General features: G+C 44.0%; 1 protein-coding gene across 2 annotated transcripts in view; it reads left to right on the top strand.

The window, feature by feature from the left end:
* The first annotated feature begins 796 nt into the window (after positions 1-796).
* Positions 797-20,739, top strand: part of ALX1 (ALX homeobox 1) — a 30,475-nt gene continuing 10,532 nt past the window's right edge. Inside the window, exons 1-3 of one of the 2 annotated variants that reach the window (XM_033162434.1) lie at positions 797-1,524; positions 7,644-7,948; positions 17,846-17,974. In XM_033162434.1, coding sequence (XP_033018325.1) covers positions 1,302-1,524; positions 7,644-7,948; positions 17,846-17,974 — 657 coding nt within the window. In that variant the 5' untranslated portion in view covers positions 797-1,301. The remainder of the gene's footprint in view (positions 1,525-7,643; positions 7,949-17,845; positions 17,975-20,739) is intronic. The other variant, XM_033162435.1, reaches the window with a different exon arrangement.

Here is a 20,739-nt window from a genome sequence, read left to right as displayed (position 1 = left end):
TATCTAAACTTGAAACACACATGTGAGCCGATTAAATATATATATATTTCAAATAAGGAAAAATGCCTCCGCCTTTTGGTTGGCGGAGCCCTGCTATATCATTAATAAAGAACAGTATTTAAACTTTGGGGGTGCTCCTTCCCCTCCTCCTCAAACTAACCGGATCAAACTGTTGCTTTCTATTGCTTACTTTGAAATATTCCCCTTGAAGCCAACGGGGGCTCCTCTGGAGTCAGTGACTTGAGAACGCTTAGTAGCCGATTGCAGTCCTCAACGTGTTTCCTCGCGAGGAAGCAAACGCCAAGGATTCTTCTCCAGCAGGCTTACAGATCTGCTTCCGGCTGTAGGCCGTGTCCTAAAAACGTTTCTCGGAAGTAGAGAATATATTGCAGCCTTGTATGGAAATCATACCTGTTGAGGGGATCGCTGCCCACAAGCAACGCAATATCGGACCCGGAGTTGGAAATCCGGATGTAATGAGACCAAGGGCGACTTACTTCCGAGTTAAAGGCGCAACGCTCCTTCGGGGATGGTGACCCTCCGACTTTATTTCTCCGCATCCTTGAAACCCGGGCTTTCCAGACGCTGTTGGCAATTATTACCCTTCTTCACCTTTCTCGCACCCAGCCAGGACCCCTTTCGATTCTCTTGGCGATTCCCACACAGGTCCCCAGCCCCGAAGTGTAACTCTCCGGAGCTGCCGCTGCAGTTTGGCAACGCGTCGCGGGAACCCCCCTTTTTCTTCCTCTTTTCGTTTACAGCAAAGTCCAGAGACCGCGGGACACCCTCCCATCCCGCCTCCTCCGCCACGCTCCTCGGCCTTCCTTGTGCTCCAGATCGCCGGCCCGTTTCCTGCTGCCCGTTCATACGGGCCGAAAGCAAACCAGAGTCCCTCCGGATCGCGGCGGCATCGCGGGCGAGGGAGGGGGAGAAGGCAGGAAGAAGGCAGGGGGTGGGGAAGACTCCTCTCGACTTGCAGAAGTCAGGGCGAAATGTGAGTTGGCTGCGGTTGGCCAGGGACTCTTCTCCGACCCCCCTCCCTCCATCATTCGCTTGTCTACCCATCCGCTCTGGGCCGCCGAGGTTGCTGCGGGGAGTGGAGAGCGAGGGGGCCAGAGACGGGGTGGAGCCAGCGGAGGCCGCAGTTTGGGAAGGTTGCGCAAGAAGCCCCTGCTGCGCTTCAAGATATAAAAGCGCCGTCGAGGCGCCTCCGCCGCAGCACCAGCGACTGCAAGAGCAGCAGCAGCAGCAGCAACAACGACGTCGACTGGCCAGGCGCGACCGCGGCTCCGTCGAGGATTATGGAGTTCCTGAGCGACAAATTCGGCCTCAAGAGTCCCCCGGCGGCGACGGGCAAAGGAGGCGACTTCTACCTGGCCTCCGGGGGCCCCCTCGAGCACGTAATGGAAGCGCTGGACGGCGGAGAGGCCTTCTACGGCAAAGGCGGAGGCAAATGCGTGACCCAGGCCGCCTATAACCCGCACACCAGGCTGGACAGGGCGTCCCCAGGCAGGGACGGCTCCGGTGAGTGAAGGGCTGGCCGGCACCGCGGCAGGTAGTCCGCCTGCACTGCGGCCCAGGATCTGGGGCTAGTGTGTAGGGTGCGGGGTGGGGAGAGGGTGTCCCAAAAGCCGTCCGGGATCCGCTGCTTGGAGCGGCTGTCCTCCGGAAAGGGGTGGCTTGGCCTTCTGTGTAAACGGGATCCGGGTCGGCGAAGCGAAGCGGGTTCTTTTGGGCGTCTGCATGCCGAACGTTTCTGGAAAACTGATTTTTTTGGGAGGGGCAGTTCTCTCCTCTCCAGCAAAGCTCCCCACATACACACACGCACGCACAGCAGGCCGGACAAGATTGGGGCCCAATCCACCGCAGATTTGGAGTGTTCTTCTCGGGAGAACACCCCCCCTCTTTTTGATCTCATAAGAATCTGGGGCGCAAACGCGGTTTCCTAAAATGTGATGGCGCCTTGGAGGCACCTCGAGCGGGGATGCTTCTCCCTTTGTGGAGAAGCCTCGCCACAGATGGTCGCCACCTTAGTTACAGAATTTAGATTAGTTTATCCGCAATCCCAACAGCCCTGGCCAGCTAGAAACATCCCGATCCGAGGACTTGGAAGCCCGCAAAAAACGGATAGCTAAAACCGGTTTGCTTTGGGGAGGAGAGTGTTTTTAGACGGGCCGCTCATTAAATGATGAAAACGAGATAAAAGTTGACAATGTGAAGGTGATGCTCCTCTTCTGTTGCATTCCGATTTGACTTTAACTGACTCCCGTGCCTGTAATTCCTCCGTCGGAAGTTGCGGCAGACGCCAAGAGCTCCATACAACCAAGATTCATCCCACCAGCAGCCGGATGCCTTCCGACGGCCTCGGGCTTTTCTTCTTCCCCTTTTAAAGTCCTCCTTCGGGTGTCACGCAGCTTGGAGGCGTTCAGCTGCCCTTGCTTTTCTAGATTCCCCCCCCCCCCGGGCTTTTTACTCGTGAGCTCTGAAGCTGCGTCCCGCAGGACCTCAGTCAGATCCGCTTCCCCGCTCATCCCTGTCTTTACGGGTATAAGAAAGAAGGTAGCCCCCAAAGTCAGCATTTCAAAAAGAAAACACTCCCCTGACTCCTTTCCTTCTCCGTCTCTTCCCTGAAAGCCAAATCTGTGGAAGGATTTACAGCCGGAGTCTGGAAGGAGAAGGAGGGACAATAACGCAAAACAGAGAGAGGAACCGCGGAAGGACGCACATTTCGGTCTTGCCCTGCTATAGATTAAAATGGGCCTTTAACTTTGCGCGTGTATATATAGAAAGAGAGGTTGCAAAGGCTTTTGGCTACTACTGTTATTACTCCTACTACTATTAATAGTAGCCTACCCCGCCCATCTATCTGGATTGCCCCGACACTCTGGGCGGCTTCCAAGATATTTAAAACACAATAAAACTTTACACTACAATAATGCCTTTATCAATCTAGTGTGCGAATGCGTTTACCCACGTATTATCTTGATCATCTTCTAAATCCGTCTGTCATCCATCGGTTTTAAGCAACACAAACATAAACGGATAAATTAATAATACTGTATCATCATATCGACTAAATTATAACGACAGGCAAAACGGTGGCGCGCAGTTTAGTTACACAACAGAAGGAAATAAGGAAGGCATTTAACTGTCAGCAACAGAAAAAAGTAACAGCCAAGTATCGCAGGGAGTCGCGAATAAGCCGAAATGATCCTTCGGGGGCGGCTAAAATGTCCCAAAGCAACGAGAGAGCTCTAATGAGTGTGTATGTCCATTATGAATGCTATTAGGTATATCAGCGCATTTTGTATCTTTATGCTATTACTGAGGAAATTAGAAGCCGAAATGTTTAACTGCCCGACTTACTTCTCTCACTCCCCACACGCCAAATATTAATATACATATTTCCTCCTGATCGGCTGCATTCGTCCAGGATCCGGAGTGTATTTGAATGCAGCACCGTTTTTCTGATCTTCTCTCACACTACATTATAGCGACAATATTATGTCGCATCCGATCCATAATGCGGTTAAACTATAGTGCTTGAATCTGACGCCAATGGTTTTAAATTCAAATATTATATCCGCTTTTTGGAGATCAGTCGCTCGCCCTCCCCATCTTTGTCCACTGCTACTTTCTTTACTTTATACTTTTCTTGACTGAAAACAAAATAAACGAATAAACAAACAAAAACGACTACGGAAGGAGCAAGTAGGGAATACTTTCTCCCAAAATCCCGTCGGCCCCCTTTACCCTTTCGCTTAATTTTCTACTCACCGGAAGTGCTGGCTAAGTTCGCTGGAACATCTGGTCGTGTCTGTAGAAAGCCTCCAGTCTGCGAACTCTCCAGAAAAACGTGAGATCACAAACCAAAATGCCAATCCATACCGTCTTAAAAAGCACACAATTTTTCAGATCGTTATTGGCCAGTTTCCTCCTCTTCCTCACCGTCTGAAATGATGGTGACAACAGTCCTACAAAATATGCAAGCCATTACATTTGGTAGTACCATAGAATCATAGAATTGGAAGGAACCGGCCAGGACCATCTAGTCCAACCCCCTCCAATGCAGAAATATTTTGCCCAACTTGGGGGTCGAACCCACGACCCTGAGATTAAGAGTCTCATGCTCCACCGGCTGAGCTATACCACTTGGTGTTAAAACCAAGGGACGCGTCGAGTAGGGAAAAAAAAAATCTCGTGTCTACTCGGAAGTAAATCTCGTAGACTTCAATGGGGCTTACGCGTCGGTAAGTGTGCCCGTTTAGTTGCTGCCGCGGGTCATGTCAGTGGCAATTATACTTCCGCCCCTTATTTATAGACGCCATTTAAACTTCCGGTTCTTGATGAATTCACTTGCCTTTGGGCATCATCTGTATCCTTTCTTACACCTTCCTGATCCTCGAGGCAATCGTGACTTGCAAATAAACCCCACAGATTTCCATTAGCATTGGTTGGAATGGGGCTCGTTAAATGTTCCGGGGTGGGGGGGGGAGAAGACTGTGCTGCGCGTGTTACATTATGTAGCAAAATCTATAAAAACTGTCGCAAAATCTACAAAAACCTGCTTTCAAACACCCAGTTTTTCATCTCAGAATGCGGGCGCGACATTCTCTTCCTCCTTCCTCCTTTAACCTGCTCGCTGCCGTGTGTGCTTTCAAGCCGACAAACCAATGCGATGTGAAATGTTTATTGCAACCTCGTTCAGTTTAACGAGGTTGGAGATCTTTCCCATTATATATAGCGTATGTTAAAGCAAGGCGATTAAAAAAGGAAATTAAGCCAAACGATAAAAGAAGCTTGTCTGAAACCTTTTTATGTCTTGTAAAGTGGGGTGGATTTTCTTGCTAGCAAATGTTCGCCAGGCCAAAGAGATCACAGCAGAATTTTGATTCTGTTTGTTTCAACGTTAGACTCAACATTTGCCTGCAATTTGCCTTGACTGTGAAATCTAAAAAACGATCAGCTCTGTTTATAGTTCAATATTTGGAACAGTAACGAAGAATATAAAAAGGAGGGAAGTATAAGGAAAATTTTGTAATTCCATGCATAAATCTGCCTAAAAACGTCTAAATAGTAACAAGCGACACATTTATTATCCTGCAGCAAGAGGTCTGTAAATAAGATTCTTATTCTGAATTATTGGAATGCTGGATAAAACATTTTGGAATAGTAAACCTAAAATAAAAAAGAGAATCAATACTTCAGTAGGAAGCACGAGTACAGCACAAACCTATGTGGCAGAATATTCTTCTAGGTAAGTTTTTAGATCACAGTCGTAAGAATCAGGGTTTTTTTTATATATCAAAATGCAATATTTTCCTTGGTGCTTATAATAATGGAATCTGTTTGGTTTTTTAAAAATAAAATTAAAAAACACTCCCCTTTTAATATTGTTTGACAGCAAATTCACACATCTTCCAAAGGCAATCATTTTAAGTGTGTAGGACAAAAGTGGGGGAAAAGACCCACAAGATCCCCGGGGAATCTAAGATTGCATGTTTATGATAGGTTTGCCATCATTTGTATAGGTTTGGTTCTTATTTCAATTTGAGTCAAGGACAGTACTAGAGCATTTAACAGAAAGTAATACTATTGGTAGAGTGTAAATCGTTGCTGGTTAGCTTCCTTAAATTGGGTACTTTAACTATATTTTCTTAAGAACTTCCTTAAACTGGGTACCTTAACTCTATATTTTTAAGAACTTATTGCTGAGAAGACTTGACCAACTGTGAACTCCTGTTCTATTTTATAGCCCCAAACTACATTTACTCAGAAGTAGATCCCTATTAAAGTCAATAGGAAATGTGTTTGCAGCCTTACTTGGGTGCTAGCTTCACTGATTTCTAAGCAAGTGTGCTGTTCTAGTTTGCAGCCTGTGTCTGGTTAAAATTACAGCAAATGAACAGGAGGGCGTAAAGAAATTACAGGGAGTGGCAGAGAGCGTTAAAACAATCTTGAAAGGGCAGCTTGGGTGCCATCCTTTGTAATGTTTTACTGCCCTGAAGGACTGGAATTTCTCTACGCCCCACCTGTCAAAAAATAAAAAAGGGGGGGGGAGAGTTGGAGATCATTCAAATCTTGTAACAGGCTGCATCAGTTATCTCAGAAATATTTAGCAAAAAAAAAAGCTGGGAATTAGTTCAGAAGCTAAAGGGGGAAAACACTTTAATCCTTATCTCGGACAGCAAGTGTTTTTTCAAAGATAAATGGTTCTTGTAGGGCCAGTGCAAAAATATAGGAAATAATCCCTTTGACTGAGTTACGATTTTGAAGAGAATCCCCACCACTTTGTAAAAAAAAATACACCTTAATTAAAAGCAAAGCCACTATACAAAACCAAGAGCATTTTAAAAAAAAGTGGGGCGTTTTAATTTCCTTTCACTCCCTTCATTATTCTTGATTCGTGCGTGCGCTTCTTTTCCCCACATACCTTTCTTATACACTTCCCTCCCTTAACAATTTTAAGCTACTATACTAGTTTAAAAAATGAAATAGTTTGGAAATTCATCCAAAGCAAAGCACTTTATAAAAAAGTTTCATTGTCATATTTTTTCGGGTCTCTGCATATTACTCAGATGGAATTCTCTTCCTCCCAGGTAAGCATACAAGGGGCTATTGCTGAAGTACTTGGGTGTGAAAGCTGAAATAGGTTTGGTAGGGACAGGAATGAACCTAAGCACACTTCTAAGAACAGATGCATAGGATTGCAATGTGCCTTTGCAAGTCTATTTTGATCTGATGTTTAATACTACTACTACTACTACTACTGCTACTACTAATAATAATGATAATAATAATATATATGCTGCCTGTCTGACTGGGTTTTCCCAGCCGCTCTGGGTGGCTTCCAACAAATCAAAACATTAAGCACAGTAAAACATCCAACATTAGAAATTTCCTATTACAGGGCTGCCTTCAGATGTTTTCTAAATGTCAGATTTCCTTGACTTCTGATGGGAGGGCATTCCACAGGGCAGGCATGACTACTGAGAAGGCCCTCTGCCTGGTTCTCTGTAACTTTGCTTCTCGCAGTGAGGGAATCGCCAGAAGGCCCCCAAAGCTGGATGTCAGTGTCCAGGCTGAACGATGGGGGGCGGAGACGCTCCTTCAGGTTTATAGTGTCAATTATTTGGTTTGCTTGCACTGCAAAATGCACAGTTGTGATCTTAAATGTAGGCACCTCAAAGCAAATTCTCTTTGAATCTCCATGGGACTTACTTCCAGGTAAACGTGGTACCCGGCACTTTGCGAGAATGTATTCCAATAGCATGACTTAGACAGCAACCTTATAGATCAGGGCTAGCCAATGTGGTGGACTACAGGTGCCACCGTCCCTGCCCATTCCCCAAGCTGGCTGGCGGTGATGGGAGTTGTAGTCCAACAAGATCTGGAGGGCACCACACTTGGTGGACACTTTCCCTGGGAGTAAGTCACATTGAACTCCAGTAGGCATGCTGAGGGACAAGAAAGGCATGGCTAAAGGCAGTTGTTAATATAAGCAGTCTGTGATTCTGGCATGGAAGCTTCATCTTCCGCTGCAGCCATTCCAATAATAATTCCACCCCTCCTCCCCACAAAATGCTTCCAAATTTAAAACGAAAGGAACCCCAAACCAAGCTTGTTTCCCCTTTGCTGTACAGTGAACTATGGAATTACCAAAGTGGAAGGCCAGCCGCTTCACACCGAGCTGGGGAGACCACTGGACAACTGCAGCAGCCTTCGCATGTCCCCCGCCAAAGGGATGCAGGAGAAAGGCGAGCTGGACGAACTGGGAGATAAGTGCGACAGCAACGTTTCCAGCAGCAAGAAGAGGAGGCACCGGACCACTTTTACCAGTTTGCAGCTGGAAGAGCTGGAGAAAGTGTTCCAGAAGACGCACTACCCCGATGTTTATGTACGGGAGCAGCTGGCTCTGAGAACAGAACTCACCGAGGCCAGAGTTCAGGTAGGAGCAGCGGTTCCATCCAAAAACAAAGCCGCTCATTCTGGAGGCTAAAAAAGCTCATTAGGCTGAGCAAGAGCCTTGTCTGAATTATCCCTCATACAGAGGGAGGATGTTGTGTTTCGATCTGAGGCCGGGCCAGCTGACTGTGCGTCTATTTTGGTAGCTTTGCTACTCAACCAGTAAGGCATGTCAGCAGTCATAATACTGAACAGATTGTTTCAAGGGCTTCACATCATTTCAAGTCCCACACAGCTTTAGGTACCAGACTGGATGCCTCTTCCTATAGGTGCCTATCTGGGTCTTAAGATCTTGCAAAGTGGCTTTTCTCCTCTGAGTATGGTCTCCTTTTGAGCCATGAAACAGACGGAGAGGGGCCTTCTCACTGGTGGCTCCCCATTTCTGTGAAATGCACTCCACAAAGAGGCTAACCTTGCAGCAATATTAATGTCATTGTGGTATGAGATGAAGGTTTTCATATTCTGCCAGGCCTAGTTAAAACAACAACCCATCACTTTTAAGTAGTTTTTTTATTATCTCATTTTGGCAATCTTACAGAATATTATATGTCAGTTCCTCTTCTGGTATTGGGGAAAGAGGGTTAGCAACTCAGTGCATTGCCATCTTGTTGAGTAATAGCCATTGTTTATTGAGTAATATTTGTAACTGTTACCTCGGCTTGTTTTTAATATTTTGTTGTGTGTCACCTAGAAGCCGAGGTATTAGGTGACAAATAAATTTGATAAGTCATAGTCATCACCACTAGCAGCTGTTTTTTCAGCAACTCTCACAACAGTCCTGTAAGGTGGACCAGGGTCAACGGTCTGAGACTAAAGCGCAACGGCTTGCTTAGGGACATGTACCAAATTTGTGGGTTTTGAACTGAGCCAGACTAGCCCTATTTCACATATTCAGGGCTTTATTTCTGGATGGTGCCGAAAGCGCCTTTGTGCCTTTGCTGCACTATTTGCATTCTGGATGTGGATGATGTTAATGAGGGATAGAGAGTGGAAGAGAGGAACGCATAGTTCATGCAATACATTAACATTATGGGCTCTGGAAATGCAAATGCCAGTGTAAGCAATCACACATGACAAGGATTTGCATCTGCAGAAGGGTTATACAGTGTTGCACAATAGCTACCCACAGTCTCTAAAGGGTTGTAATTACAATTTTTACGTCTCCGAACCATTCTAGTCAGTGAGCTGACGCTGGTTGCAGTGTGGAATTAGCAGCATTTTACTGCTAATTACTTCTTCTTCTTTGGCGATCACTCGTAGCCGAGTAAGATTGTCTTCCATGAACATGGTTTTAACAAGTGAGTCCGTAAGTGACTGTGGAGGCCAATTCTGGATCCACACGTCCTTCCACAGTGGGGACATTGGTTTCTGGGTGGGAGTTGATCATGGTGAGGGTTTGCCAAATGTGCAGTCCACTTAGCACGTTTTCCCCTTTCATCATATCGGTATCAATGAGGTGTTTTAAAAAGGATGGAATCTTGTATCCTATGGTCTATTGCATTAACCTGACTGGCTTCTATGCTTTGTTGTTGATGCCCCATGGTTAATGAACAATGCCATGCTAATTGTTGGCTTAAATACCCTTATACATCGTTGAATGTGAATACTGGTGACTAATTAGGGCTGTTTAATACACCCCCCATTTTAAGCTCCACACATCTAAGCTATTTTAATTGTACACTTAAAAATGCAAATTATGAGCCATGTACATGCAACCATCCACACAGCTAGGACCGCCAGCCTGTGGTCTGTGAAGCATAAACTCAGTGGCCAAACCATTATGCAATGTATGAAAAGGCTTCACATTAGTTATAGCTATGTTCTTCAGTGTACGTTCTTGGAAGCAAATCCCATAGAAGTCAGCGGAGGCATGTTCAGAAGCTTGAAAACATAATACACACTGATGCTGAAAGGAGAAATGGGTCTGCAGTTTAGCATGGCTACATCACTGGGGTCATAAACACAAAACAGTTCAAAGTAAAAGTTTTTTTTTTTTTTTTAGTACATGCCATCCAATAAACTCTTGCACCTACTGTGGGTGTATTGCTGGAGACAAGATGGGAGAACGTTCTTTGAATCAAAGAATGAGAAGAAGTAAATTAAGAAACTGAAAATTCAGAGACCAAAACTTGTGCTGCAGTACATTACATTGATTCCAGTGTTACTTACTAAACATACATGCTTTGGCTAACTTTTGTAAGTTAAAAAGAAAAGTACCGGTATTGGTTTCCTACCCCACCCCCCTCCTACCCCCACCCCCCAAAAAAGATTAATCCATGGAAGTTTTTAGAAGTAACTGCTGTCCATTTAAAGCAGTCTTCATTGAACTGGCATCTTCTATATGTTTTGGATTCCAACCCTGAAATATCATTTCTAAAAAGTTGGAGTCCATAGCATCTAGCAGACATTGGGTTGGGGAAGGTCATTTTAAAAGCATTTGCATCTAGAAAAACACCCTGAATACCGTAGCTAAGACCACAAAGAATCTTGTGGCACATTAAAGACTAACAGATTTATTATGGCATAAGCTTTTGTGGACTATAGGTCATGTCACTTCATCCGATGTATGGAGTGTTATCCTGAGTTGCAGGTATGTATAAATACCATGGGGTTTTGTGTGTGGGGGTGTGGGTGTGGGTGTTAGCCGAGGTCAGAGGGAAATTGAATGCAGAAAAGTACAGACAGTGATAAGTACCTAATTAGCAATAGGAGTTCACAAAACAATTGTTGATGACACAGAGATCCTGGCATTGGTAAGCCAATTAACATGCATAACGTGCTAAAATCCTTTGTCTCAGTTCAGTCCTCAATCCCGAGGACTGTGTGGGTGTAAAAGATTCATGCAAAAACATGAAGGACGGAAACCTGGATTATGTCTTTTTACTGTTGCATATGTATGTATGTGGGTCTTTCTTTTCATTTTTTGGTGGGGGAAACACCACCCTTCCTCTAGGCTTTGGCTGTCTGGATCACTGCCTAGTACCTATTGGCCTGGGTCCAAAGAGCTGCTTAGACTCAGGAAAGGGATTTGCTTGTTTCCCAGTGGAATTTTTGGCTTTTCTGTCCAACAGCTGACCCCCCCCCCATGGCTATATCGCAAGCCACTCTTGAAACTTTTCTTAGTTTGCCATGTGCCAGGGGAGAATATAGCAAGTTTGAGGCTGCAGTCCTATAGCAACGTACCTGGGAACAAGCCCCTTTGGGCATGTACCTGGGCAAGGGCTGGAGTTCAGAGATGGAGCATCTGCCTTCGACCTAGAAGGTCCCAGTTTCAATCCCTGCTGTCTCCAGGAAGGGCGAGGAAAAGTCTTGCTTGAAATCTTGTCGAGCAGCTGCCTGTCAGAGCAAGCAGTGCTGAGCTAGATGGATGAATGGTCTCTGACTTGGCATAAGGCAACTCCCAATGTTCCTTTCAGGCATGACGAGCTCCCACATTGCTGTTAACAGGCAAGGAGTGGGGGTTGTGCTGAGCAGTCTCACCCCCAACACCGTGGTGTTCAGCCTGCCCTTCCTCTGATGTCTACACTAACAGCACCAACATTTGTGGAGAGGGTGCCATGGAACTTGAATGCTTCCAGATTCCATTGAAAGCTTTGGGTGCACAGCTATGCACAAAACTCTCTTCATTGCAGACCTTTGTAAAGTAAGTGCCACCCAGTGGCATAGCGTGGGTTGCCAGCACCGAGAGCAAGTATTGTGTCCTCTAAGGCAAGCATTGCACTCCCTACCCAGCACCTTCATGCGGCGCTGCTGCTGCTGGATGGAGCTGCGGAGCAGTGGTGGGACACATTTATGCGCCTGCTCAGGCTGGGGCACCGCCCCTGCCATGAGTCTCACCAGCCATCCTCTCCCAGCTCCTGCTTGGCATGCTGCTCAGGTGTGATGGGCAGGTGGGATGGCGAGTGCCTCTGGTCAGGGTGACAGCTGCAGAGGCACACCCCTAAAACTTTTTGCACCTGTGTTTAGCAACGTGGAGGCAACCAATGGTCTAAAGGGAGCTTCCAAGTTGATATGGATAGGATTGTACTGCAAAGCTTTCACAATCAGCCTCTCAGTTCTTTGGATCCTGCCCATTGAGCCGAATAAAGTCCCATTGAACAGCACAAGATGAAAATGGGGATCTACAGCACATGCAGAGAATGCTGTAGATCGCGATAATTTGCAAACCAATGAACTGTCAAATTCAGTGAAATGTCTTTTCATTAGGAGGCAATAGATTTTTACAGTCTCCTAAATGGATGCCTGCCTTTAGGAAGTTTTGTACAGTGCTGAATTGGGAGAACAGCTACAGAAACTGGATTTTTTTAAATAAAAAAAAAATTCTGAACAGAGTAACTGCCAATGTGAGGTTTACTCTTCAGATTGAATACAATTTTGTAATTTAAAAAGGCTTTGCTAAGAAATAAGGAGACAGATATTCAAGCATGAGGAACTGAACAAAGGTGTCTGTTCCTGAACTTTCCAGGGCACTGGCACTTCTTATAAAAAGTCCGTTTGACAAGATATGCTCCTTCACTAGCAGATCTGCACACAACAAACAAACAAACAAACAAACAAACAATATGACTATTCTCAGAATTCTAAAATGACATCCCTTCAATGGCATTCCTTCCCCTTAAATCCAGAATGTTCAGCAACTCTTTAGACTCTGAATTCTCTTTGAATGTCTTGGTGCCATAAATTAAACAAATTGGAGGTTATTTTAAAGTGTGTTTCTGAGAGTAAGCTCACAGAATCCAGGTATCATGTTTTCAGATTATTTCCCCCCCTTCATTTGTACCTTGATGTTGACATAATTGCAATTTCTGACCATGTTTAACATCATTTTACACTCTTTGAGTAGAATCAAGAGATCTGGCCGTAAGTGGGATGGAGCTTGGTTCCGTTTTATCTTCTGGGTTGCAATAAGTTTGGGACCTCTCATGCCACATTGTTGTCCAAGATGGGTAAAGGTGCCAGAATCAGATCTGTCTAGTTTTGTGTGGAGCACGATAAAGAGAGGGTGGATTTACAGTCTGTATATATTATGTGCTCTCCTTGGAACAAAATTGCTGGTTTCAGTTTCCCCCCTTGAGAATGTTTATTTTATGCTTTGTGTACACAGAGATTTCCGCGCTTATTGAACTAAATGCCCTGGATTTTTGCATTTCTGATCAGCCTACTGAAAAAGGCCAATGCAAGAAACTGGGGATCTTTCTTCCTCTGAGTCTTCCATCACAATATTAAGCAATTTTCAAAGGCCTGACATCATTAGAGACCCGCATCTGGCTAGGCAGGGATAACAAGCAGCAGATTGTTGCCTTGTTTTGTATAGGCAAATGGTTACTTTATCTTTGCCAAGAGCCGGCTTTGAGTAAATCGATGTAAACAGAAACATTTTGGGGGAGTGTCAGCATTAAAAAAATGTGGGTTTCTTCCCCGTCAGTTCCTTTAAATTCAAGCAAATTGTTTTATTTAGTTTAGCCAAATGACTGGCTGGATATGCTCCGTACGTCTCCCTTCCGCGGCATTTCATCAAGATCCAATTTAAGTTTCGTCCTGCATCCATGCCGAGAGAGCCAGCCTGAACCTAATTTATCGGAGTTGTTCTCTTTCCTGCCGCATGTCAGTGGATTAATTGGCACCCAGCTTAAGGAGATTGTCAAGGACTTTTTCAATGAAAGGGCCTCATTACTAAATTCCCATAATATGTTCTCTCTGCCTCCTGTGGAGACAGCAAGCGGGGAGGGAATGGTTTCTTGTAGCCTTCGGCACAATAGATAATACAAATTTGCCCACAAGAGGTGCAATCCTGCAATTGGTTAAGGACTGGAATAGCCCCATTGACTTCAGTGGAATTTCTGCATGAATCGCTAAGGATTGCACCAGCAGCCTAGGTTCATAAAAAGAAAAAGAAAAAAAATGCTTAACAGGTTTGAGCCGGGGTTGTGCTTTGATTGTTTGGGGGGCATTTTTCAAAACTGACGCATTAAATTCGCAACGGGTCTATGGAAATTAAAAGGCCGTCCCTGCTGCTTTGGGCGATATTAGGAAGGGGCGGGTACATGTGTGTTTGGGTATCCTGAAGGACTAAAAGCAATAAATAACCTCGACAAATGATTAACACTCAAATCAGTTTCAGAAACATTTCTGTTTAAAGTTCCTGCTCCGATATTAGATTTGAAATGCATTAAGGGCTTTAGTTCTTTCCTCGTTTGCTGATCTTTAAACATGAGCCAGGGGGAACAGCACTATTTCTGAGCTGAGTTTAACACTGTGTAATTTGACCAGAAATGTTGTGGCACAGAGGAGAACAACCTCCTTGCCATATGACACCACAATGCTATTTTGATATTTGTTTCAAGTTGTGTTTTGTTGTTGTTGAAAGAAACAGGATCCATTTATTTATTCAGAGGCTTTGAAATAGGGTGAGTGAGAGGAGGGGAGTAGCTTTGGCAACAGATGCTATGGTAATAACGTGTAACTCACACGGACAACCTTTTGGCAATGATTTATATAAATATGTGACTAGTGATATGATTTAAAGTTTCACACACATTTGTCACACTGTAATGACTTTCTCTGGGTGCAGGAGCTGTGTGTGTGTGTGTGTGTGTGTGTGTGTGTGTGTCTGTCTGTCTGTCTGGAGCTCCTCTGATCACCAATGCTTCCCCTTTCACTTCAATGGAGTGTAAGTTTTCTTAGATATGTGTGGGGCTTCCTCTCCCCAGAAGTGAACAAGGGCAAAGCACAAGTACAGGAGCTCCACATCATTACCGTAGACTATTGTAACATATTAGGCATGGTGCAGCCTTTGAAGATAGTTTGGAAACTTGTCATTCCTTTTAAGAAAGCATTCCACTCTTCTGTTTTTTTGTTTTCAATGGTCACTGTGCTCAGCATGCTTTAGGTTGCCCCCACTCAATCTTTTTTAAAGACTCAGATCACTGCAAAGTGCCTTGCGGATGAAACTCTAGATTTCCACCACCTAAATTCCCCATACACATATTTACATCTAAATTAGCACATGCAGATATCATGCCATGGACCTGTGCCCCAAGTTCTTTAAGTACCTAGGGACTTCCCTGATCCTGGTGGCACTTACTAGCTGAGTTCACTATTTGATGGAGTGAAAGCATCCTCTGTATGCATCAGAGGTGGGGAACCTGTGGCCCATTGCCGAACTCCAACACCCACGATCCTTGATTGTTGTCCATGCTGGCTGGAGCTGGAATCCAACAACATCTGGTTCCTGTTCCAACAACATTACGGGTTCCTGATTCCTCCCCTACTTTATGCAATTGTCATTGGTTACAACTATGTTTCCATTCTCAGTTTTTAAAAAGTGTAAAGCCCTAAATAGCTTAAGAACCACATTTTCTTTCACCTGGTCTGAATGCTGAAGACTGGAGACTGTTCTCCTGCCTTTGGAGATATGAGGGGCAGGAGCTTTCCATCATCATTTACCATTATGGTAGCAAAATTAAGGTTGTGTCAAATTTTTTAAAAGAGACCCACTTGGCTCCATCTTTGATTGTCTTTGGTGGACTATGAAATAATGTTTATTCCAGTATGCTACCCCCCGAATGTGTTATATATGAAATGACATCATGCTGAGGGGTATATTCACATTTTGTAAATGTTACTGCTATGGTGATATTTTAATCTGTAACTTTATCCATTTTGTGTACCATTTCAAGCATTTTTCCTTTTTTTAAATGGACAACAATACCCGAAAACAAATAAATATTAAAAATATGTAAGTCACAGAGACCTAGACTAGAGAAGTCACCATAAGGTATGCTTGGCCCTTAGATTGCTTGCTCTACATTTTTTAAAGTAGGTCATCCCCTTCCACCAATAACATTGTTTGGGAAGGCATTCAGTCAACTCTCCTGAAGGGATTTTGGAAGTAACCAAGGGATGCCCTTTTTAAAGTGTGGAGGTGACAGGTTAACCTGATCCATCATGAACATATGGGAGGGCTGGAACTCAGAACAGGGTGACTCCGAATTTGAAATCTGAACGAAGCCAGGAGACAGTGGGCTGCCATCTCAGCATCTGCCAGAGCATTCAGATAACTGAGTCCTACACAAGACAGTAATCTGCTGCTGCTTTTACCAGATCAGTCACAATCTCAGAGTTCTCCTCTAGCCAAACACCACAAGACAATAAAAATAAGATGTTTGTTACATTAGGAATGAATGAGCTGTTTTATTCAGAGTTAGACGATTCATCCAGCCAATCATAGGAGCCAACTCCTAGGGGGCGAGGTCCCTTTGGCCACCCCAATAAAATATTTGAGCCTCCCCCGCCATGTTGATAGGCATTGCCATTCAAATGGTGTGTGTGTGTGTGCACTGTGTCTTGTGATTGAATATGGGGTGGGGCTTACTTTGCCCCCCCCATATTTTATTCAGGTTGACACCCTTGCAGTAATTGGCACCAATTAAGGAATAAGGAATAAGGAATAAGGAATAATTTTATTGGCTGAGTATCAATCATACTTGGAATTTTGCTTCAACTACATTTCAAATGATCTCTTATTCTGTCTGGTAGCAGATTCTAAGTGTTTCCCAGTGTCAATATTGTATAATTGACTTGGGCCAACTCCACCCTTAGGCTGTGTGAGGCGGCTTCCTCAGGCAGCAGGTGCTAGGGGGCAGGCTGTGGAGGTTAGATACTGGAGGACAGAGTTGTGTGTGCCATGCAGCCAAAACAGCACCTCCTTAGCCAGCCTTCTGTCCTCAGTTGTGGCAGAGGGACATGGTACTGTCACTGGTCATAAGAATACAAGAATAGCCTGCTGGATTGGGCCAATGGCCCATCTAGTCCAGGACTCTGTTATCGCAGTGGCCAACTAAATGCCTGTGGGAAACAAGTGAGCATAGCATGAGTAGAAGAGCACAGTCCCCTCCCATGGTTTTCAACAACAGGCATTCAGAAGCATTGCCACCTCTAACTGTGGAGGTACAGCATAGTCATCATGGCCTGTAGCCATTGATAGCCCTCTCCTCCATGAGTTTGTCAAATCCCATTTTAAAGACCTCCAAATTGGTGGCCATCACTGCCTCCTGGGGGAGTGTGTCCCATAGTTTGACTACGTGCTAAGCGAAGAAATGCTTTTGTTTAATCTGTCCTAAATCTTCCAATGTTCAGCTTCATTGGATGCCCACAAATTCTAGTGTTATGAGCAGAGGTTGGATGGCCATCTGTCATGTATGATTTAGTTTAGATTCCTGCATTGCAGGAGGTTGTACACGGGTGATGCTGTGGTCTAAACCACTGAGCCTCTTGGGCTTGGCAATAAGAAGGTTGGTGGTTCAAATCCCCACGACGGGGTGAGGTCCTGTTTCTTTATCCCAGCTTCTGCCAACCTAGCAGTTTGAAAGCACACCAGAGCAAGTAGATAAATAGATACCACTGCAACGAGAAGGTAAACAATGTTTCTATGTGCTCTGGCTTCGTTGCTCCAGGAATGGTTTAGTCATGCTGGCCACATGACCCGGAAAGCCTTCTGTGGACAAACACCAGTGCCCTCACCTTGAAAGTGAGATGAGTGCCGCAACCCCATAGTCGCCTTCGACTGCACTTAACTGTCCAGGGGTACTTTACCTTTACCTTTTACCTTACTAGAAGACCCCCTGGGTCCCTTCTAACTCTACAGTACTAGGATTCTATGAGTGGAAAAAACCTTTTCTCTAACCACGTTCTCCTTTCTGTGCATATTTTAAGAAACTTATATCATGTTGCCTCTTACTCACCTTTTCTCTAAACTTAAAAAGTAAGTCTTGAAGTAAGATTCAGCTGCCAGTCCAGCTGCAGAGGGCTATGTTATCTTGCCCTTTGCCTCAGGTCATCCCCCTGAGTAGTCTAACCATTGTTGTCTTCTCTGATGTAGGTCTGGTTCCAAAACCGAAGGGCAAAGTGGAGAAAGAGAGAACGGTATGGGCAAATCCAACAAGCCAAAAGTCATTTTGCTGCCACCTATGACATATCTGTTCTACCGAGGACTGATAGCTACCCACAGGTATTTAATATAGCAAAGCTTTGGTTCTTTAACTACAAGATCTCTGTGTTGACACTTCTGAAATCGACTCAGATTTTGGCCATCAATGGCACCCAAGCCAGAGCCACACGGGACACTTTGGCGTGTACCATGGGGTTCTTGCATGGAAATCTGTCACATCCGCTGGGGAGAGAGAGTAAGCTCAAGATGTACTTTTTAGTTTGATAGGAACTCTGATCTTCCTTCCTGATCTGAGGCCAAGAAACAGCCCTACATGCATTAAAATGAATGGGAGAGCCCCTGCATGTCAGGGGAGCTGAGCTCCATGTGTTCACTGGAGTTTCTCCAGCTGTAAGGAGTTTCAGTGACTAGGATGATTGCTTCCTAATTTGTAGGTATGATTTAATTATAATATATATTAAGCGTTTTAATAGAATTTCTAGATGAGTACAAATTCTTGAAAGGCAACCAGATGGTAAATGTGTTACACTTATGATCAAACCATTGTGCAATTTTGCTCTTTAGAGTCAGTGCATTTGTTAACTATTAGAAGAAATCTAACCTCCTGTAATATGATAAGACAATATTTCTAGTTGTGTTTTTTTTTTTTGGCAACTTATACCTTGCTTGACTAAGAATTCTATAAAAACAGTAATTGCAGCCAACCATCTGTTTTCTTTTTATTCCTTTCTGTGCCCGACCGTTAATTGTATAATTTTATTTTCCTTAACACACATTTTTTATCCCCCCCCCCACCTTGCAAATGTCACAAGGCATTGTAATCAGAACAGCTGAAGTGTTCACAAAGATAAACAATTAGCTGTTGGAATATTGTGGGAATGTATTCCTATTAAAAAAAAGACAGTTTGGAGGAAATTCATTAAACTCTTTCCAAAGTCACAAAGTTGGATAGCTAGTAAACTGTCAGGCACTTGCTATTTGTCTGGCATATCAACCATTTTTCTCTTTGGCCAATTTGGCCAATTCTTCAAGGTGATTTAGGCCTTCTCACATGTCATAAAATTAACCAAAAGTTAGCTACCTCACACTAAAACAGAATTTAACTTTGCTGTAATCATAGAGCTAATATTGCGCCTTTATTATTATTATTTTAAAGTCTCAAATACATGAGATTTGCTTCCAAGTAGCAGTATTTAGTCTGGGAACACCAGTGGGGAAAATGGCAGCACAGTTGGTGGCAACTGGGTGGCACTTGCCAAACAGGAGGTGACTTTGTGATCTCAATGTTAGCTTTGAAATTTAGCCTGCAATCCTATGTATATCCATCTTACTTCTGAGTAGGCATGTATAGAATTGCACAGTTAGCCTGATTTCCTGAAATTTCTAGGTGTATGTATATTCCCCCTGCCACATGTGTATACTAGATATGCAGGGGGAGAGTAGTAAAAATCCTACGGGCTCTACTATCCCTAACATCTGGATGTTCAGTGCTAGTGTGAAAGAGACCTACATGTCTATGACTGTGTGTACGTAATCAGGATCCCTGCTGTATGCATACTAATGCTGAACACTGGGATAGAAGACCAGCATCTGCAATATCACTCTCTTTGTCATCAGTAAAATGTGTCAGAGGGAGAATGCATATGCGTCCATTTTATATGTTATATAAATCACAGCCTGAATTAACAGCAGCCAACATAGCAGATTGTCAGGGTGAGCCACTCTCCAAATGCACGACCTTTAAGGAACCCAAGTGAAATTTAGGTTACATTTCTGCAACTGGGCAATGCACGGAATAGCTCCCCATGTATTTAAATGCAAAGTAGTTATTTGAGTGACCGGCCTGGGGCTGTTCAACAGGCTCCAAGTCCAAGAACAGGGACAAAGAACCTGTGGTCCTTCAAAGATGTTGTTGGACTACAACTCCCATCATTGCTGATCAGTGCCCTTGCTGGCTGAAGCTGATAGGAGCTGGGACCTGGGAATGTCACAACAGCTGGAGGGTCACAGGTTCCCCATTCTTCTCCGGGTGTCTAGGTAGTCACTGGTATCCAGTTCATTCATTCATTCATTCATTCATTCATCATCTGTTGAGTACTCAGTAGGAAGAGCAGGTGCCCTGTAAAACTAAGTCCCAAGGTTCTGGGCATGTGGGACATTGCTCAGAGGTGTCCCAGGTGCAAGGAGTTGTGGGACAAATCATTTCCAGAACACTTGATCTTCCTACTGAACACTTGGACACTCAGAAACTACATGTCCCATGATCTCTAGTACATATGATACTGTTATTCATGATAATGATAATAATAATGATAATAATAATAATAATAATAATAATGATGATAATAATAATAATAATAATAATAATAATAATCTAATTTAAAAACAATTATTATAACATGCTTATCATTCTTAGGAGCTGTACAAAAAATAAAAACAGCTTATAGATGTCAAAACATGAGCTGCTTAAAGTTCTGGATCTCTCAGTTTCTCAGTTGCACTCTGTCTCTGTGTGTTTCCCTTTCTCTGTGTTGTTGGCATCCATCTCAACACACACACACACTAATAATAATAATAATAATAATAATAGACATTGAATGGGGCCACAGAATTCAGAGTTGATGCTGTGATTGCTGTCAAGCATTTAAACACTTCTGATCACAGCGGATTTATTTAAATTAATGGGCCTAACTTAGTCATATTAATTCATTTCAGTGAGTCTATTTGGAATAAATCTTAGTTGAATTCCACTTATTGTTATCTCATTTCCTTTGGGTGGCTTACAAAACCAAAAAGATGTGCAAAAACAATCTCAGCACAAATAA

Source organism: Lacerta agilis, chromosome 10 (genome assembly GCF_009819535.1).
Source record: "Lacerta agilis isolate rLacAgi1 chromosome 10, rLacAgi1.pri, whole genome shotgun sequence".
NCBI classification, from domain to species: Eukaryota; Metazoa; Chordata; class Lepidosauria; order Squamata; family Lacertidae; genus Lacerta; species Lacerta agilis.
The sequence above is the reverse complement of the archived record's forward strand: the minus strand, read 5'-3'. Positions and strand labels throughout refer to the sequence as shown.